The 13004-nt window shown below is 38.5% G+C and overlaps 1 protein-coding gene across 2 annotated transcripts in view; it reads right to left on the reverse strand.

The window, feature by feature from the left end:
• Positions 1-755: 755 nt before the first annotated feature.
• The window catches only part of LOC119336798 (kinesin-like protein KIN-7K, chloroplastic), a 15291-nt gene continuing 3042 nt past the window's right edge, over positions 756-13004 (reverse strand). Inside the window, exons 3-25 of one of the 2 annotated variants that reach the window (XM_037608884.1) lie at positions 12328-12417; positions 11908-11960; positions 11566-11631; positions 10789-10842; positions 9793-9852; positions 8886-8964; positions 8159-8226; positions 7282-7338; positions 7093-7197; positions 6703-6807; positions 6463-6570; positions 6245-6376; positions 5900-6079; positions 5616-5780; positions 4385-4525; positions 3862-3981; positions 3726-3776; positions 3567-3614; positions 3330-3461; positions 2340-3020; positions 1374-1448; positions 1138-1238; positions 756-1047 (exon numbers count right to left, since the gene is read on the reverse strand). In XM_037608884.1, coding sequence (XP_037464781.1) covers positions 1179-1238; positions 1374-1448; positions 2340-3020; positions 3330-3461; positions 3567-3614; positions 3726-3776; positions 3862-3981; positions 4385-4525; positions 5616-5780; positions 5900-6079; positions 6245-6376; positions 6463-6570; positions 6703-6807; positions 7093-7197; positions 7282-7338; positions 8159-8226; positions 8886-8964; positions 9793-9852; positions 10789-10842; positions 11566-11631; positions 11908-11960; positions 12328-12417 — 2630 coding nt within the window. In that variant the 3' untranslated portion in view covers positions 756-1047; positions 1138-1178. Of the gene's footprint in view, positions 1048-1137; positions 1239-1318; positions 1449-2339; positions 3021-3329; positions 3462-3566; positions 3615-3725; positions 3777-3861; positions 3982-4384; positions 4526-5615; positions 5781-5899; positions 6080-6244; positions 6377-6462; positions 6571-6702; positions 6808-7092; positions 7198-7281; positions 7339-8158; positions 8227-8885; positions 8965-9792; positions 9853-10788; positions 10843-11565; positions 11632-11907; positions 11961-12327; positions 12418-13004 lie in introns of both variants that reach the window. The other variant, XM_037608876.1, reaches the window with a different exon arrangement.

Here is a 13004-nt window from a genome sequence, read left to right on the forward strand (position 1 = left end):
GCTTGGTTGGGGGAGGGGGGGGGGGTGATTCATTTATTTAGAAAAAGAGTTGTTGTATTATGTTTGTGTTCATTGATGGTCTTCATGAAAGTGCTCCACGTATTTGATAACGATTTTGCAGACAACTGTTCAAAAGGGAAATGCTAGTGGAAGGAAGCATCTTCAAGAAGCATCGGGCAAAGCCAATGAACGTTGGGCACTTTCATGAGGTCAATGGCCAACTCACTTTTGCAAGGTGGTTTTAGCAATCTGTTAAGCTCGAGCGAATTGTCAGCACAAAAAACAGCGTGACGCTTCTAATCAAGGTTCCCTCCGCAGGACGTCCCACACGCATCGGATGATAACAGGTGCAGGTGATGCAACCCACGAACTATCTAGTTCACAGCTCTCGCGTGCTGATTTGTGAAACGGTCAGTCAGTGCTGTCTGTGTCCAGATACAGTATTTTTCAACTACACTACCAACCGTCTGGAAACAATACTTTGGGAGATTTCCACGTCTCAAACTGCCTAATGGCTCGTTAGGTTAATCCACGTCCCAAACCGAACAAGCATATACTCCCTCCGTTCCTAAATGTAAGTCTTTTTAAAGATTTCACTACAAACTACATACGGATGTATATAGACATATTTTAGAGTGTAGATTCACTCATTTTGCTCCGTATATAGTCCATAGTAGAATCTCTAAAAAGACTTATAAGACTTATATTTAGGAACGGAGGGAGTAAACAACAGGAAAATAATTAACTGCATCAGCTTGAGGATCTCATGTTCATCGTTTACTTCTGAAAGAAGAGGAAAAAAAATGTATTGCCACATCAATTTGCTTTACTTGAGGACAATGTTGAGTCACATATCTATACACATTTGTCGAGAAGTCGCTGAACTTCTCAATACAACAAGGAGCCAAGGTAAAGCCATATAGGGAAATCAAACGAATGGCAATACAACATAGAAGGAACATAAAAGTAACCTTCTTTGCTACACAGAAAAAGAAACATATAAGGTTGGTGATTTTACATGGAGAGATTGGGTGCGTCAAAAGTTTCCTGGCAAGCATTTTCATCGGACAATTTCAAACGTTAGAAATTAGGATAGGATCAAAGATACCAACAGGCAAGTGGCGAAGTATTTGGTACCTTAGGCTAACAAGTGATCTATGTGAAGGTAATTATCCTGTCTACGATTCGTGTGCGGCACAGAGGGCATTCCGAACAGGCAAGTGCGCAAGGCTTGCACACTGAAGAAAAGGCATAACGTTAGTAAACATAAACGACAAGGATGTTTAGCACATGAACGCAATTCCCTATCATGACTTACAGCAAAAATGCCGACAAGGAAGCAAAACTGCAGCAGTTGCGGATTCAAAACATACTTTGCAGACATGGGAATTGCCATCTTTATCACTCAGGGGGTCAGTTTCCTTCTCCTTCATCTCTTGAATTTTAGCCTGCACGCAGCAAAACATCAGTAATCCAGCAGCCATTCATGATAGAATTTTATTTTAGTACCCAACAGAAGCTCTGCCTCTTCATTAAATGGAGAAAAGAATTAGCCAGTTAATAAGAGAAACCGGCCTAAAACTGAAACAACAGACTCATCCCAGTAACTAAACTAGGCCCAGAGCCTACTCCAGCTGCCAGTGCAGCCTTCTATGATGGAATGAGGACATTAGTTTACTTCTGAGATGTAAAAGCTGTTATGTTCAAATCGATCACTTTAGTTGAAGCTGACGATGTAAGTCAATTTAGATTACCATTGCAGGGCACACCTCAAAGGTTCGTACAGGGATCAACAGCTTAGCACGCAAGGGCCTTAGTTACTAACCACTTCCTGTGATTCATAATAATAGCAGTTTACAAAAAACAAAATCATTCGAACGTTTTTAGGTTTAACCTTTATAGCATAGAAAGAATTGCACACATCGTCATGAATATGTGCTCTTAACATATACTCCCTCCGTCCGAAAATACTTGTCATCAAAAAGAATAAAAAGGGATGTATCTAGATGTATTTTAGTTCTAGATACATCTCTTTTCATCCATTTTGATGACAAGTATTTCCGGACGGAGGGAGTAGTTGTTTTATTAAAAACAACACTTCTTAAGCAAATTGTGACCGAAATGCTACTTTTAAAGCCATGTCAACATCCTAGACTACTTAAATTGTGAATCAGAGGGAGTATTTTATACCAAGTCTTACTAATACTACAAAGGCATCACACTTATCCCACAAACTATTTTGATGCATATGAGAATGGTAATGGTACACAAAGTAATGGACATATGTCCACCCCTTCACGAAGACACACCATAACATGAAACGAAAATTATAGACATACCTTGAGACGAACAAGAAGAGGTTCAAATTCTGGACTTCTATATTCTTCTGCAGTCAATGGCTTCACAGTATCATCTGACACTTGTTTCTCAACTAAAGCTACATTTGTGTCACCTTTGTTTTCCTTTGCATCATTAGTTATGTCAGCTAGATTGATAGACCGATCATCAACGTTTAAATCAGATATGCTGAAAGCCCCTCTCTTCAACTTAGCAACAAGAACCCACATGCCTGCTAGATCATTTTCTAGAGAAAGCTCTTTTTTCTTTGCTTCATCAAACTTCTTCTTGTACTCCTCTTCAAGAAGCTCCTTCTCTGCCAAAGCTGCTTCTAGAGCAGCTTCCCTCTTTTTTCGCGCCAGTAGCTCCATCTTCATATCCTCTAAATCAAGACTCCAGGTCCCAACTTCATCCCTGCCCCTACCTGCTGGGCGCCCCTTTCTAACAGGAACCCTGGAATGTGCCATCTCCTGGGCAATTAATAACTCCTTTGCCTGCCTTGCATTTTGTATCGATAGCTTTGTAACTTCTTCAGCCAAATTCTTAAGCTCAACAGCTGCAGAAGATGCCAATTCTTTTGCATAAGCAGCTTCCTCACTTAATTTGTGGTTCTGACTGATTAGGTCTCGATTTTCTTCAATCACTTCCAGATGCTGGTATTTAAGCTTCTCAGTTTCAACTTCCTGTCAAGATATATTGGCAAAGTTGATTGACTTGTTTAATAAGGGGAAAAAATGTAAACTAATTATGTACAACCAACAAATGAACATATAAATTAGTATTGCATATCCACATGCTTAAAAGAGTGCAGCACAAAATTTAGCGCAATGTTCCAGCAAATCATCCACAAATACGTAGTGGGTTTTATACAATATAAGAATATGCCATAGATGCACAATATATCATTATAAAAAAATAAATTAAAGACACAAAAAAGTAGTGCAGAAATCTTGAAAGAAATCCAGTTAAACTGAAGATAAAACGGATTAAACCTTGGACTGAAGTTTGGATTTCAAATCAAGAATCTCCTGATGTGTGCATTGTTCAGGGGATATGTTGGTTTTCGGTATGAACTGTGCCTCAAGGCGTAGAACTTTTTCTTGTAAATCATTGATTTCCATACTCTGCAAGTAGCAAAATAAATTTGTACAACAAATTAAGTATTTCTCACTCGAATATTCTAAACTGAAACTAGGCACACATAAAAGGAAGGAAGAAGGAAAGAGAACCTTCTGTTGTAGCTGCTCCTGAAGGACACGATTATCAGCCGATTTTAACTGTTCCAACATATAAGAAGACAATCAGAACTTTTCTAAAATATATCTATACATGTATATTGAAGACACATCAGTTTTGTGGGAAGCACACTGAAAATTTAGTAAGATCACCTCTAAGTCAAAAGCCTTCTCATTGCATTGAGCTGTCAACTTCGTAATAGTCTGTTTCCACAAAACGTATGTTACTACGCAGGGAAGGGGATACACAAATAATTAAGAGGCTTATCTTTATACTAGACAACATTACCTGCTGCATATCCACCATAGAAGCATTAGCAACTGATGCCTCACCGCTTTCCATGATTTTTTGTTCCAGGGCTCGCAGATGCCTCCTCTTTTGCTGGATTTCATGCTCTAAATTCTCTATCTGTTATCAAAAGATACATGCATGAATATTAGTTACAGTGCAACGCATTGGAACATCATGAAGATATAGAAGATGATACATTCTATCAAAAAGAGTTACAAAAGTACCAAAAGAGGATGTTAAGGGGCCATCTATCAGAAGTGGCATATTTAAAATGGAACAGTTAAAGTAAAGGGCACAAAGCAAGATAAAATATCAACCATGAGCTTTAGAACATATTCAGAATCCTAAAAAAATAGCAGAAGTGTGTAGTGTATGCAACTGTCAAGCACTCCATGTGTCTGTCTTTCAGTAACACGAAGACATATGCTTATTTGTCTGGATACTTATTCAGTAGAACAAGAAGTTGAATATTGAGCAGGAAGTTAAATGTAAAAAATGCTAAGAATGGGATGACACCTACTTGATTCTTTGTCCCTTCAGGGTCTTCTATGGATTGTTCAATTAATCTTTTCAGCGAACTGGTACCAAAAGCAATCTCCCCGGCAAGCATCTTAACTTGCTCAATCAATAGATCCAAATGATCTGATTCCGTGATTCCCACCTGATATACAAAGTACATTAAGCTATAACCAATAACCATTCGTAAATTCAGCATGTTATCTTTCAAAATCCAGTATAAAATTGATTCTAAAAAAGTATAAATAACCATTGTACTGTATTGAATGTCTAGCATCAGAGCTACTGAAGCCAGGACCATTGTTAATATAGACTGTTGGATATGTTCCATCAGCCAGTGCAAAATAAAGATCCACGACAAGTCTCCACTCGGTCCTTGACTCCTCTGTCTGCCCTCCCATTGTATCTCCTCCTCCTTCCCCTCCTCACTCCTATCGGCTGTCGCTGCCTCTTCCTTTCCCTTCTTCACCAAAGGTCGCTGCCTCCACCACACAATGGTGCTGCCTCTGCACTAAACTGTTGTTCCTGCCACAGCCACCTCCTCCATACCTCTTGCTGCTGCCGCCTCCACTCTAGGACTTATTCTAGATGTCCAGTACCTAGATCTGATTTTGGTATTTGCATTTGGATTTAGGGCATGGCAAATAGACGCTCTCGATCTTAGTTTAGGATTTCCATTTTCATATGGTAATATCAACTCCTTGCTCTCTCATAGCCTCACTAAATAATTTATTTATTTTCAAGTACAAATAAACGCTTCTAGGAGTATTATCTAAAAAAAATACAGATTAATCGATCCATTCTTGCTTTATGGAAATATTGTATCAGCATATCGCAGTATCTGTATCGCAGATGCCTTCTATTCTGGGAAAAGGATAAATAGAGCTCAGCAAAAATATTCGTGGCAGTGAGAATACAGTCAACTAGAGAACACAACTCCCAGACATGACTTTTCTCCAAAAAAATAACTCCCAGCCATGACTGTTAAGAAACAATGCATGACTGCAATGGGGAATAAGCTGTGACTGTTACACACACTAATTGCACGTAATGTTTTTAGTGGAAAACCAGTCCAAATGTTGTTTTGAGCCAAACAAGTGACAAGACATATTTTCCACAAGAAGTTGTGCATCAAAAAAATCAAGAACGGCAAGATGATAGCTATAAACCTTAGGATTATGGCATGGGCACATGTCACTGGTTTACTGGTCAATTAAAAAATGTAGAATGCAAACCTGCATTGAATCTTGTCCTGAACCAGTTACTGAAGAAGGATCTCCGCTAGCGGACCTTAGTCCATTGATCTCATCCAACGGATCAGGCAAAGCAGATGATAAGGTGTCCTTTGATGTACTGTCATTTTGGACTACCGTAGTACTATCTTGGGAAGAGCTTAACTTCTGAAATAGATAGAATTAGTACACTTTCTAAGTTAAAAGAGCATGACTTATAACTTCATAGAATCAAAAACCTTAAATATGGTAACAAATGCAGAATCAGATCAATAATGAGCACCCACATCTTCCTCACTAACAGAATTTTGGCGCTGAAGCCGAGACGAATCTGTCAAAGCAGGAATATTGGTCTTCGTGGAAACAAGTATTAACTTGGTCAACCGCTGTATTCTGCTCATCAGAGCAGCTTTGGCATCCTCTTCCTCCTCAAGGCGAGATTGCATTTTTACCTGGCCCTCTTCCAACTAAACAAGGCAAAAGAAGTCATTTTTTAAGCATTTACCAACTTAACAATATGAAATCAATATAAGTATTCATATATAGAACAGGAAAAAATCAAGCATTTGCATAGATGCCTCATAAACCATTGTGCTCCTTAGTTCTATCCGGCAAAAGCAAATGAAGCAGACCTGTTGCCGTAAAATCATTATTTCTTCCTGACTAGCACCCCCAAGCATTCCTCTCCTAAACTCATCAAGCTCTTGCTTTAGAGATGATATTTCTCTCTGATACTTCTTGATCAAAGACTTCTCATCAACTAACTGCACAGAGAAAATAATGAAATGCTCATTAATTATTCAAGTAACGGTGCCACGGGAAGTAAGAATCGCATGCTGAGAACATTTACCCGGTTACGAGAGGCATAAATTTCAACACGTTTTGCTCTGCTTGCAAATTTCAATGTATTATGGGTTTCCTCCATGTTACTCGATGCTGGGGTAATTGTGCAAATTAGCTGCATAAAGAAGTCAGTATGTCAGCTGGATAATTGAAAATAAAGTTTCACTACACGCTGCAAAGATAGCCTCCACCAGCACATGTAGTGAGTTCCAAAGCAGGAAGCTCTAAAGAACGGGTTGATACTTACTGAGACGTGACCATGGCCACTCAGTGATGACTGAAGCAGACGAGTCAACTTAGAATCTCGATAGGGTATATGTGTTGCTCTCCCTTCACTGAGCTTCCCGATAACCTTTGAATTAGGAAGTTAAGTTCAGAATTAATCAATGATTACATTAAGGATACCAGAAACATAAGTGGCCCTGAAGTAGAGGTTGCTTAGAATAAATGTACAAAATATGTTGCCACATTCAATAGCTCCAACTAATTACCAGATGATATCCAATATAAGTTCAGGAGTGCTCCCTGAAGTTCTAAAACAGGATCTTAACAAGATGTGTTTCAAGTTGAAATTTACGACAATAGAGATAAAACGAAAACCGTGAGTTGTGACAGGTAATTAGAAACAAAAGCTTACTGTTCCGAGAGTTAAAAGACTCTTGTTAATATAAGATCCTTCCCTTCTTCTTAACCCCGTAGTCTCTGTCTTAGAACTCTCTGAGCCAGCTAGATCAATCAAATTCTATAGAGAAGAAGCATTAAAAAGTAAGACTAGAAACCGTAGCGGTTGAAAAATGTAATCTTGTTTATGGGTAAAACAACATACAAGCTGTGAGTACATGGCTCCATCATACTCGTCACCACGATCACTGCTTTCAATCATCTGCAGAAGAGCGCACAAATATTATAGACCCAAATAAATAAATACAACATATCACATGTGAGATTGAGAAACATGATGCATCATTATCAAGAAACCCAAGAGCATCCGCGATACAAGAACAATAAGGCAATATTCATAAATAAATTGATTAAGTTCTTCACTCTGCAACTCCTGGAAACTAATTTGGAAAAGCTGGGCGCCACCGCGGGTTAAGTTCTTCCACTGGCTGGCTAACCAGGATCGCTGCTGGACAGCCGACAGGCTCGCCCGCCGCGGCCTGCAGCACCACCCCCGCTGCCTACTATGCGATCAAGCCCCGGAAACTATGTGACACCTCTTGTTGGACTGCACCTTCACCCGGCAAACCTGGCATGAGGTACTGACTTGGCTAGGAGTTCGGATACCTACACCAAACCATGAGGCAACGCTAATGGACTGGTGCTGCGCGCGACACAAGAAGCAACAACGCTGCAGCGCAAAGCGCTGGCATCTGTCACCCTCCTCGTGCCTTGGATGATCTGGAAGCACATGAACGAGTGCGTCTTCGACAATGCCAGCCCTTCAATTGCTACACTTGTAGGCAGGATCAAGGACAAAGCTTCTTCTTGGGCAACAGCCGGCGCTCTAGGACTTAGAACTGCCTTGCCCTCTACCTGGGATGTCCACTGACTTCCTCCCATCTATCTGTACCCTTGCCTCCTAGGAGGATTGTACCATACTTCTACCTTTTCAATGAAATGAAACGCAAAGGTCTTTTGCGTTTTCTCGAGAAAAGAAATTGATTAAATGCCTTAAATACTGACGGAATTTCTGAGCTCACCATAGTGAAAATAGTATGACTTCGGCTGCTAAATAAGTTGAAGTTGTTTGAACCAACATGCCGATGCTCTGTCATTTGAAGTAGTATTAGTTTAACTCTGATAAGACTACAATTATATAGTAGGTCATGAATTAAAATATCACCAAAACAGAAAAAACTGTGAAACACTCAGGTAAGACAAAAAGTGTGAGTAATTCAGAAATTAGCACCAAAATTGAGTTAGCAAACTGAATAATTACAACTGTGAGTAAAATCATATGTTGTCTAGAAATAATATTAGCTGATGCTTAAGCCTATTTTTTTACAGAACGGATGATGTTTTAGGTTCGCAAACTAAAGTATCTATGAATTAATCATATTGTGATTGGGAATATAAGATAGACCAGCCTTGAGAATAGATTATGGGAGAGAAGTCAGTGAACAATAGTAGTCTTGATAATATGCAGCATAACTGATTGAGAGACAACAATTTCTCGCAGACTGAGAAACTGCTGATCCGTTAAACAAAAGCAATCATAGGAAATCAGTGGCTAGTTATTGGTTCTACAAGAGAAGAAAATCATACAGTTCACAAGCAGACTAATGCATTGTAGAGAGATACTGCACGGCTAACAGCACATGTCTCACAGAAACAACACCTTCCTGGTGCATATCCATACCAATCGGTGACCCCTACCATCTAGCCAGTAACACTCTAGTAGTAGGGAAAGCAATATATTATAATCACCTTCACCAGCAGCTATGAAAGAGAGAGCATGTCCTGGAGAAAGTACAACTTCTTCTTTTATTCCTTCTACATATGTTCCCTGTAGCAGAAGGAAGAAGATCAGCGGAAGCTCAAAACTAGAGGCATCACTGCAGTAGATAAAGGCATGAAGCTACATTGGCGTTATTGCATATAACACAGCTTGCATCGTATATGAACAAGGAAAAGACAACACTGAGTCACTGACTACACAAACAAGATCTACATGTCAATCACTCTCAGAGCCAAATGGCACTCCAGACATAGTTTACGTGCTCACTTGACATGTAACAATTTCATTACCAAAAGAAGGCCACAAAAACTGCTTATCATTTTGATAACTTGCAAATCAAATAGATGGCATTCTGCTGGAACCATTAATCTAGTCATCATTTCATGAGGAAACAACAAGGTTTAAAGAAAGATAATGTGTAGCAAGTACGAGCAATATCCATATCAAACCCATGAAAGCTAAACTAACAATATTACAATATCTTCACAGTTTGTTAACGGGATGGAATGATGGCCAGAACTTTAAAAAACAAAACAAGGTAAAAAGAGGGGCAGAAAGATAATGTGTAGCAAGTACGAGTAATATCCATATCAAACCCATGAAAGCTAAACTATCAATATTGCAATATCTTCACAGTTTGCTAACTGGATGGAATGATGACCAGAACTTTAAAAACGAAACAAGGTAAAAAGAGGGGCAAAACGAAAAGCAGATTCGTACTAGCGACAATAACAGCAAAAATCTAAGAAAATAAGTACCAAAAATGTACTCAAAATTAGGTTTCAGGAGGAGATGCAAAACAATTAAATACAGAATTACAGCACAGATACAGAAGCAAGACAATAAACATAGTGTAACAATTGTAGAGGATTAAACCTGTGCATCCTCCCTCACACGCAGATTTTGTCCAGTAGGATCAAGCAGATCATTTATCACCTGCAATAAAATGTACAGATTTAAACCATCCAGATAGTACTAGATGAAAGTGCATTCTGGATACAGATAATCTGCGATGGAGTGTGACTTGTACTCCCTCTGTAAAGAAATATAAAAGCATTTAGATCATTATTTTAGTGATCTAAACACTCTTATATTTCTTTACGGAGGGAGTAACTTTTAACTTGATCTTCATGAAAGGCAAGGAGCTCAATAATCAGTATCCGGAAATCATAGTATCACTCAGACAGTATTTGTATAGCACAAGATTGGAGGGATATGACAATCACCAACTGGCATGGGTGTGGCTCATGCAAGTGCACCCACACCAAGAATAGTCAAGACTTAAGATTAGATATTTCCCTAAATAAGAGACTAAAACTGTCAGTTACTATCTTATGATTAGTTGCAATCTTTCTCTAAGCACAAGGTTTTTTCACATGCAGTGCTTTGGACACCATGCAGCACATAGTATTCACTCGCTTAGTGCGGGATTCAAGCTTGGCTGGGATGGCTTCCACCTGCAGGAACCAACCAGCAGAACAACAGGACAGTTGGTATCTTTAGTGGATTAATCTCTGTAGATCTTTTGACTTTGTTCAAACAAAGGCCAGCCATATATAAGGAGGTAGGCACATCCACACATCTACCATCAGGAACGTGAAATCCAACCAACAAAAATAAGTGCTGAGAGCATGCAGCAAAACGAAAAAGGGAAATATGAGGATAATTAATGGAAGCACACTCTAGGTAGGGAAATCAACCAGGAAATATTTTGCGAATGGTCAGACAAGTCAGTATTTATATTAATTTATTACAAAGAGAAAAGGCACAGCACACAAGGATCAAGTGTTACTTGAGAAACGCTGTTGGACTATTCAAGAAAGGGATAAATGCAGTGACTTTGGAGAAATTTACAAAATGGAGATACCATACCTCATTATAGATTTCCAGGTATGATACACGTAGCAAAAATTCCCTTCCAGGAGTCTGTTGGTCAAGATATGCAAATCAAGGGTTCAAGTTCAGTATAACCAGAGAAAATGACAAAATATTCAATAGATATGAGCAGCAAAGCAAAGAATAAACAGTAGAGTTGATAAAGAACACAATTTACAACAAAACAGAACATGCAAGTTTTGTATATAGGTTTCAGTATGTCATTATGGCCACAATTGAAGTTGTCAGCTTTCCCTCTCAGCCTCTCAATGCTCTTCAATTAATCAAATAAATAAGATTGTTTTATTTGTTTGCTAAGTGAGTGAGGAAATCCTTGTGTAAAAACCAACAAAAGAACTCTCCAAACTCAAGTCCACTTTCCAGGCAGTTTATCTTCAAGAAAGAGCTACCACACAGTTATACAGACTCAGTCTTAACTCTTAACTCTTAAAGCTCTGTTGTTTGGAAATACAGATTATTGTGGTCAGCTGAGTTTGGATATAACAGATCATGTTTGCATGGCATGCATAAACATGGGTTGCTTTGGTGATACAGTGTTCGAAATAATATTTAGTGTTTATCTAAATGATGCTTTATGGCTAGTAATGGCTAGGAAGACATAGGTACAGATTTACGAGGTGATCAACTAGTCACCAAAGTAAAGTGTTCCTTCATTAAAAAATACAAAACAAATCCATTAGGGCAGTTAAACATATTTACAGTGTGGAGTTTAAATGCTATATTGCTATGTAACTCAAGCACTTGCTGTCATACCTCTTGTATTAAGCTGAAGACATCCTTGATGGCTAATGGGATTATTCCAGGACAATTCTGGTCACCCTGCGAAGGATTGGGGAACAAATGAATAGGCAGTATAAATATTAGTCTTGTCTTCACAAATCACAAATGGGCTTGTATCCAACAATATTATTTGCGAAAAATGGATATAGCAAAATCATAATTGTTACCACGTGAAGTAGCAGGTGCAGAAAATTGATTGGAACAACAGAATTGAACTGAAAGGAATATGCTAAAGGGAAGACCCTTCAAAGAATAATATCTTGCTGCTATTCTACCTGTGTTTTGATCTTATTTCTGTAGAAAATAAGAACTTACATGCATTGTGTGGGTTTTCCCACTGCTTGTGACACCATACGCAAAAACTGTCCCTGCAAGTTAGTACAAAGATGTGTTCAGAGATCAGTGACTATGATAAGCTAACAATTCACCATACAAGGTAAAAATGAATTATGTAAGAATACATGCCATTACAGCCCTCATAAAATATCGAAGCATTGAAGAAAACAATATGGACAATAAGAGTAAATTAGGTATCAAAGGAAGCATGATGAGAAGGTAGGGATTGGATATCTCATAATGCACTGTGCAGTCACGACAGTAACATTACATATGGGCATAGAGTGAAGGTGGACAGATAAAAGTCTCTGTGGCTGTTGAATTACATATGACATTATAATTATATCAAAAATCAACATAAAATGTGTAGAGTAACCTAAATAAATGAAAGTGGCATACCATTTATGCCCTCCATAGCACCCTTCACAACAGGCCGAGCAGCAACATCATAGACAGCCTCTGTAGCTGTTGAAGGCCCAAAAACTCTATCTAAACAAAGAAACAAAGTGGAGAAAAGAGATTAATTATCATGTACAAATCAAGGTGACATAATATGTTAATTTATCTTAGTTGGTTCGCAAGTTTTAAATTCAGTTATATTGATTTACTGTGACCAGTAACGTTTTATCACAGTAAGGGAAAGAATCAGGATAACTGTTTAGAAACTACTCCCTCCATCCCATAATTTAAGATGTTATTAACTTACTACAACCAATATACGAGTACATTGGCTGTAATAACATCTTATAATAGGGGGCGGAGGGGGTAGTAAATGCCATTAAGTTTGCTGTGAAACAATTTTCTGGGTTTTTTTTCAGCGCATGTGTCCAATTTCTATTGATAAAGATCATAGCACAGGGCATCAGCATCATCCATGTCCTACGATTAACGTCCATGGAGAATATCAGACATTCCACAGAACTACATAAAGCCTTGTTGGTATCTACATTCTAATGCATCTCAACAGTGAACCACAGTTCTTGAATTTGCAAATGGATACCTTCAGACTGAATTTTGAATATATCTACATCTCAGGAGGCGAAAACTAAAATGAACAAAACCCTGCGTAAGTATGA

The sequence above is a fragment of the Triticum dicoccoides genome, chromosome 1B (genome assembly GCF_002162155.2).
Source record: "Triticum dicoccoides isolate Atlit2015 ecotype Zavitan chromosome 1B, WEW_v2.0, whole genome shotgun sequence".
Lineage (NCBI taxonomy): Eukaryota > Viridiplantae > Streptophyta > Magnoliopsida > Poales > Poaceae > Triticum > Triticum dicoccoides.